General features: G+C 43.5%; 1 protein-coding gene across 1 annotated transcript; it reads right to left on the minus strand.

Annotated features, from left to right (window-relative positions):
* Window positions 1-1,426: 1,426 nt before the first annotated feature.
* On the minus strand, window positions 1,427-5,838 carry LOC118774557 (peripherin-2-like). Its single transcript, XM_036523907.1, has 4 exons — window positions 5,689-5,838; window positions 3,347-3,777; window positions 2,212-2,458; window positions 1,427-1,657 (listed from the first exon to the last, which is right to left on the minus strand). Exons 1-4 carry the CDS (start codon window positions 5,836-5,838, stop codon window positions 1,427-1,429), a joined length of 1,059 nt encoding a protein of 352 aa, XP_036379800.1.
* Window positions 5,839-7,548: the final 1,710 nt, after the last annotated feature.

Consider the following 7,548-nt stretch of genomic DNA (forward strand, 5'->3'; position numbering starts at 1 on the left):
GGAACAAGTGATTAAGTCCTAAACGACAGGAACGAGAGACAGTGGGGGAAAGAAAGAGAGACAGAGAGAGAGAGAGGCGCTAATAGACACATAGGGAATGATGGACAAGGAAGGAATAGGAGGGACAGATACAACAGAGAAATTTGTGTTAAAAGGTGCAAATGGGGGAAGGCAGAGACAGGAGTGACAGATACAGAAAGAGATGAAAAAATAGTGAGAGAGGGAAGGAGCCTGAGTAAGGGCAAGAGGCAGGGTACAGACAGAAGGGGGGGGGGGGGGGGGGGTGGGGGGGGGGTCAAGATCGATATGCAATGTGAGAAAAATATAAAGACAGAGCCTCTTCGGTTTTTCTGTTTAATATATTCATGCAGTAAAAATTGGTGCAATCAGGGGGAAAAGATGCATCCCAAATAAATCAATTGGTTAAAACAAACTGACACGACTCTACAAAGCAGTTACAAACATATAACTTTAATAGGTTCATCTGTGGTTGTTGACATTTCGCTGCTTTGTTCCTGTTACACAGTAGCGTATTGAGCAGAGTGAACACACTACAGCCAGCTTGCAACATTTACATTGCTGAAACTTTTAAGACTGAACATAAAACATTATAATACATTTGTTCAAATTTGATTATATTAAGTGCATATCATTTTATCGTATAAACTGTAAAAACCACACATATATCTTCTAAACACAAAAATACTTGATTAGAGAAAAACTGGAAAAAGTCCATTTATTTTTCTTAATTAACACTTTGGAAAAGAATCTTACACATTCTTGCTTCAGGATACATAAAATTTCAAAGACAAAATGTTGTGTTAAGATTTTTTGCTGTGTAGGAGTCCCTTGTTCTGCTGATAGAGGGTAGTGCCGTCTAGTGAACACTTCTCTTGGCTCTTGTCCACCTTGATCAGAGGTTCAGAACTCTCCAACCTCCAGGGGCTGCAATCCGGCACATATCATAGGTTGCCTCTAGCTTCCCAGTGGCTAAAAAAATGATCCATGCTGTGACATCAGGACTGCATGTATGCAATCAGGACTGCTGAAAAAAACCTGCTGGATTGCAGCCCCCCAGCATAGAGATTGGGCATGCAAGCACGAGGAAAACAGAGCCATGATTGTGTGTGTAGTACTTACACAGCAACATCAAGGATGCTGAATACAGAGTCTTTCCAGAAGGGGTGGGTGGCAAGGTGTCAATGGAGTATGGGTTACTTCTTTTTACTTCTTTTGAGTACATGGGTGCATGTCTGAATGTGAGGGCTGGGTAAATATTGGCTTATCAGTATGTGAGCACATACAATTTACCTATGCCACATTACGTAAAAACCATACAGGATGAGAAAATGATGGCCAAATGTTTTTAAAAAACTGTGGTTATATTCCACCCATCTCACCTTGAAAAAACATTCCCCTCTCTCTTTTAGCTCCCCGATGTGCCGGGCTTCTCCCCTTCCTCGGCTTTCTGCTCCCCTTCTACCGCTTGTACCTGATTGAGCTGGAGGAACTTCATCACAGTCTCCTTCAGCTCATTCACCGTTTCCTCCAGCGGCCTCTCCAGCAGGTACCCTTCTGTCTCGATTTCGGTGTTCTCCTGCCCTGCCACAGCTTCCATGGATGTTTGCAGGTAGCGCACGCTCACTATTACCGACATCTGTTGTGGACGGGGAGGGTGGAGGTGGGGGGCACAGAATGGTAGTGATAGAAAGAACAATGAGGGGGAGAGGTGATGTTAAAAGAGACAGAGCAAGAGCTGGAGAGTCAGAGAAACTGAAAGAGTTTGCGTGGACAGTCAGCAATCAATCATTCTTCTACACAATTGCAAATATTGTAGACAGGGTGAAATATAGGTGAAATAATTCGGATGATAAAGTACCCTGTGCTAATGTCAGCAAATGGGACGACTATCATCCAAAATGTAAAGGAGACTGTCTCTGAGATAATTTGGTGTGATGTGAAACATCTTGACACTCAAGTAAGCCCTCTCTGAAGGATGTGAGTTTATTGCATGGCCATTATCACAGTCCATTTCCTTTAATGTCTGAGAGCCAAGCAGCGAGGCAGTGGAGACCTGTGGGGTATTAAACCCACAACATTACCATGTCAAGGAGCACACTCGAACCTGCTCAATTAAACCCCTGAATGGTCTAAAACCTGATGTAAATCCTGCCATATAGCCTCCCTGATGCTATGAGTAGATTACTATACCTGGACCAGGAAGATGGAAAACACCCCAGCACCGATGCTGTTCATCATGCCCATGTAGTATTTGACCAGTGCCTCCCGACAGCCGCGGATGTGGATGTTGAGCTCCTCGGTCTGGTAATCATAGTTGTAATGGAGGGAGTTGTTGGTGAGCTGGTACTGGATGCAGGGCCGTGGGGAGCTTGGGTTACAGCAGCTGAAGGGGACCCCATCCACCAGGTACCGCCCATCCACGTTGCTTTTGATCCGGCTGGAAAACACAGAAGGGGGGGGGGGTTGACAAATTACTTACTGTGTATCTCTCCACCCTCTTCCTTTTCCTCTTGACCCCTCCCCTGATGTGTCCACTTTATCTACCCAGAATCCTCAGTTTCACTCAATGGACTTCCTAATTGCCCGCAACTTCCTCTTCTGATACTTCAGACAGCCTCATTTACCTCACTGACTTCATTTTCATTACATTGATCTTTGAATCATTCCTCCCTCTCATTTGGTACCTGGTCTGCACTCTTTGTTATCAGCAACAAACCGCCTAGACAAGGCAGCTGTACTGGAAGGTCATAAAGAGTTCTCAAACATACACTTCAAGGGTTTATCCTACGCAGAGATGTGTAGGGAGGGATGTTGTTTTTTCTAACTTTTACAAAGAATTGTCATTTAAACTGTTCGTTTCTGCATGATTTATAGCAATAGGTGGTTGCAGGGTTCTGTTTTTTATACAACACTTCAGATGGACTACTTGCTGAAGTCAGGGTTCAGACAGGGAATCAGTATACCAACTACTCTGGGTGTTAATCAGTTGTTGAATGAAATGAGATTTTTTTGAGGGCCAATTTACTGTTGGATTATTTGGATTTAATATGAGATTACACTGATTTATCACAGGATTAGGACAATTTATTTACGAATTTGGTTAATTTGCAATCGGATTCTGATTGTTTACACTAGGTTTGGGCCAAATTATTGTAATATAAACCCAATTTATTGAGGATTAAGTCAGTTTACTGCAGGACTTCCAGACCTGAAGGACATTCTTGTAATGGGCAGAGCTGCCCACCACATGTTTGCAATTCCAAATCTTTGCCTAAACCCCCCCCCCCCCCCCCCCCCCCCCCCCCCCCTATACTCTACAACTCACTCCTTAACATCCTTTGAGCTGAAGTCCAGGTAACGGTTGCTGATCCACTGCACCTCGAACCAATCCCTGAAGTCGTTGTTGCCGCAGCAGTGGAACTCCATCTGGAGCCTGTCGATGGTCTGCTTCTGGAAGCAGCGGCCGGGCGTGTCCGTGTCCCTGTAGAAGCGGATGCCGTTCTTCAGACCGATCTTCAGCGAGGACTCCAGGCTGCCCTTCATGACGTAGCTCAGGATCACAGACATCAACATGAGGAAGGCGAAGAAGAGGGAGATGGCGAAATAGGGCATCATGAAGCCCTTCCAGCGCGGGAAGCGTGCGGGCTCCAGGGCGTCCAGGCAGATACGCCCAGCGAAGTAGTTGATGCCCAGGCAGGCCAGACCCACCACCATCAATGTGTTGGGAACGGCGTGGATGTTTGTGTTGTCCATCACCTGCAGACAGCATCTTGGCTAGTTAGTCACTCAGTGAATTTATTTTTTTATCAGCTCTACAATACAAACATACCAAGCATACCAAGAAAAGAAAGGCATTTTTATATAGTTTTTGAAGTGTGCCTTGCTCATGTTTAATAACTGTTACATATGTTGGACAGACACTTCTTCATTTTTAAGGTAAATGACAAGACAATGGCAAAAAGTATGTGATTTTCTGATGCTTGAAAAGAATGACTGTACAAGGATTTGTCAAAACTGTTAAACTGATGTGGAGAAGGCAACAGGAAACTCCAGCACCCTCTCAACTCCATTTATCATAATAACTTAGCTGCAACAGACCTAAGAGCAAACAGGCCTCTGTCTGGACCAAACCAGATTCACAAAAATAATATACAAATTTATGTTTCTATATATAGATTTTAGTAGTTTGTCATTCAATTTGTGTAACAATTGGGCATATTGTCTTAGCAGATATCACACATTTGCACCAAATATATATTCAGGCTGTTGTACTTAAACACAGCACCCAGACAAATTGATTTCCAATGTGAGTTCTTGTCGATGGTACAGCTGCTGAATATGTTTGCAGACCACGCTGTTGAGGAATTCCGTGACATTTTTTCTCATGACACTGGAGAGCCACCAGAGATGCTTTAACAAGGGGAAGGACAGGACTACAGAACGCTAAAAGCAATTTCAACAACGGGTTCGGGTGCCTGTTCAAAATATGGAAATTGAAGGACCATCTGGCCAAACATATGTAGTGAAAGTCAAACCTGTGACCCTTTTATTAGGACAATAGGGACTTAGCCCTAGCTTCTATGGGTTAGCCCCGCCTTCATCAGTGAGTCAGACGTAGGACAGCTATTATCCCCTGTCCATTATAATGCATAAGCGCCAAGATTTGACATACTTTCAGAAAAAAAAACAAAACAAATTTACTCCCACCTTGGCCCAGAGAGGGGCATGTCATATTTCTTGAAATGGGGTCTAGGAGGCTAGCATGCTCCATTAATGTGAAGCCCTTCCCATGCACCACAATAACACACTTACTTTGGCAAAACTGGCATAACTACGTTATATCACCCATGATATTGGGTTGATTATTGTATATTCCCATTGTCAGTCTTCATCAGTGGATCAGACACCATATTTACATTCTTCACACCTACTGAAGCTCTACAGATGCTTACACGCAGCCATAAGGAAATCAGCGCCTGTATCTCACCACATTTGGATGAGCCACCTAAAACAGCACTGTATGAAAACTAATTTGAGAGGAGTTGAGATTATGGTGCATTTTGAATCAAGTCAAAACGAAATCAATTCCAGCGATCAATCAGTCTCGTGTGGAAGTAGGACTCCCCTGTTCTGACCAGTGTAACATGAATTCAAATGTATCATTGGAAAATGTATCTCAGGTACCTCGTATTTTGAGTGCTGTGAGCAATCAAGTTTAAGAAATTGATATCTGGCAGTTCCACAACCTTATTCACATTAAACTTTAGTGCAAAATTGTAAAAAAAAAAAAAATTTAAGACCATCTCAAGGCTCATCTAATTCAAATGGGAATTTTAAGGCACTTTAAATGTTACAGAGTAACTCACTCCACAATTTAGAAAATAAACTAGATCCCCTAGCTTCAGTTAAAGGCCAAATAAATCCCACGAAGACCTGGGTTGTCTCCATCAAACCCAATCTGACAGGTAGCGGCTTAGCTTGGTTTGACCTAGATTATTCTTGGTCAGCGTTGCTCTACTTTGTACCTTAACAATTCTCCTTACACCTTAGAAACACTCTAATTTCCACACAGAAATGCCATGAATAACAGTAATCACTTCAAAAGATGAGATACAATGGCCTGTAGTTATGTTTTCAGTGACAGGAAAGGTAATCCCAATCATGTACCTCGCTTCTCCGGTGCAGCTCTGTCTTGAGGAAGCAGCCCAGGGTGAAGGTTATGGAGGAGCAGATGCAGGCCATCCAGGACAGCAGCCAGAGCCCCTGGGCGAGCCGCACCCTCTTCTCGAAGGGGAACTTCACCTTCATCACCACCATGATGGCGGTTGGGTGTGAGGACTAGAAGGAGAAGAGGGACAGAACGATGTAGGAAGTTTTGGGAGAGACAATCAAAAAAGGCTCCAGGGACAACTAGGTCTGACAAAGAGGGCTTTAGAAGATGTGACTGAGGAATGAGATGGAGGGAAGTAGAGGGAGAAAAGACAGGTAGATGGATGCTGGGAGAATCTTCAGGCGGCAAACAAAGAGAAAAGAGAAAGCAGTGTGTTGGAAGGCGATGAAGCGGGGGGGATAAAGACAGATCTGGTGCAACGGATGTAGGGCAGAGGGATTCGTATGCCTATGTGAAGGTTTTCAGCAAATTGTTGATTGTTCTTCAAGGAGAATGAACAGACGACTGGAAGATTTTTAGGTAGAGAGATTATAGCAAGAAACGGTAATCCAGATTTCCAGGGAAAAATGTTGACAGAATGATAAAAGCCTCCAGTGTGCTAGATCTGCAAGCGCATCCCGCAAAGTGAAATCTTCCCTCAAAACAGAAAAAAAGTGCTTTTCCTCTGTTTTGTATTTCCTCGGTTTGTCGGCTGTTGTTGCTCCTTACGTTAAATCCTTGACGTCAGATCGATCCCCCGAAATCGGTGAATAGTGGGTATGTGGGAAAAGCTTGATCCTCCTCACTCCTGCATGTAGTATCCCTGCTCAGCTACACCCATGCTTGGGAGAGACACACTGGATTTGCCCAAGGCGTGAATTTGGGGCCCTCTTACCTCTAATCCTTCTGCTATCCTATTAAACTGCCCTTTCCACTGGGAATCCAAGGTACTGTCTGCTCAGCAAAATAGAGTCATTAAGGGATTTGGCTGGAAAAGTAGATTGAATATGACAGTGAGAGTGCAAGTGAAAGTGACGGAGAGAGAGAGAGGAGCAGGTGGAGGGGATAAGCTTGTTTAAAGCCTCTAACTACAGCCTCATCGGCAAGAGTTTAAACAGCACAAGTGTGGAGAAAGACATAACATGGCCTTCGACTTACCATTTAGCTTTTGCAGAATGCAAACTGAGAGAAACAACTAAGCAGTTCGGTGGAGGAAAGGGGAAATACAACGTGTATCTGTGGCTCCGCAGCAGAACCATTTGATTCTCATCCAATAGTTTATCTGTGTAAAACGCTGGATTACCTAGATATGTGATGGCAAATTAGCACAGTGTGTTACTAAGATATCTGATAAGCTCTTTCATAAAATGTTACATTTCTGTTCTGTGGTGCAAATGGCTCCTTAGAATTCCAAAAATAGTTTTACACCTATCACAAATGCAAGCTTGAAGCCTTGTCAGAGTTCATTTCTGCAGCTGGTTTATTCTTTGATCGATACATGGGGAGATCAATAATATACAGGGTATTGTCTCAATAATATTCATTTTCACATTTATGGACGACATGCCACCTACATTGTGTAGACAATGTGAGTTGGTGCAGGGCTTTGAGGTGTTAGTGATAATATGCTATAATCCAGATATACACCTGGTGATCAAGGTCTACTTCTTCAGTCCTTGAAAGCAGCGAGTAAGAATGGAGGGAGGGAATTCCAGTAATAACATGGCGTTCATGTGTCTCAGCAGAAATATTTTCTATTTTCTGCATGTCCTCTGTAAAAACACCTCTGAATATGAATGTGAACATTCAAGGACTGTTACTTTTCATCCTGCAGTCAGAATGCTGGCACAAGAAATTTTCCCCTTGTTCCTGAGGTG

The sequence above is a fragment of the Megalops cyprinoides genome, chromosome 3 (genome assembly GCF_013368585.1).
Source record: "Megalops cyprinoides isolate fMegCyp1 chromosome 3, fMegCyp1.pri, whole genome shotgun sequence".
In the NCBI taxonomy this organism is placed as follows: domain Eukaryota; kingdom Metazoa; phylum Chordata; class Actinopteri; order Elopiformes; family Megalopidae; genus Megalops; species Megalops cyprinoides.

Coding starts and splice junctions, on each gene's coding strand:
- LOC118774557 (XM_036523907.1), bottom strand. CDS start 5,838: ATGGTGGTGATGAAGGTGAAGTTCCCCTTCGAGAAGAGGGTGCGGCTC. Junction 2,459..3,346: donor AGCTCAAAGGATGTTAAGGA/GTGAGTTGTAGA, acceptor TGTGTTTTCCAG/CCGGATCAAAAGCAACGTGG. Junction 1,658..2,211: donor TTTCCATCTTCCTGGTCCAG/GTATAGTAATCT, acceptor CGTCCACAACAG/ATGTCGGTAATAGTGAGCGT.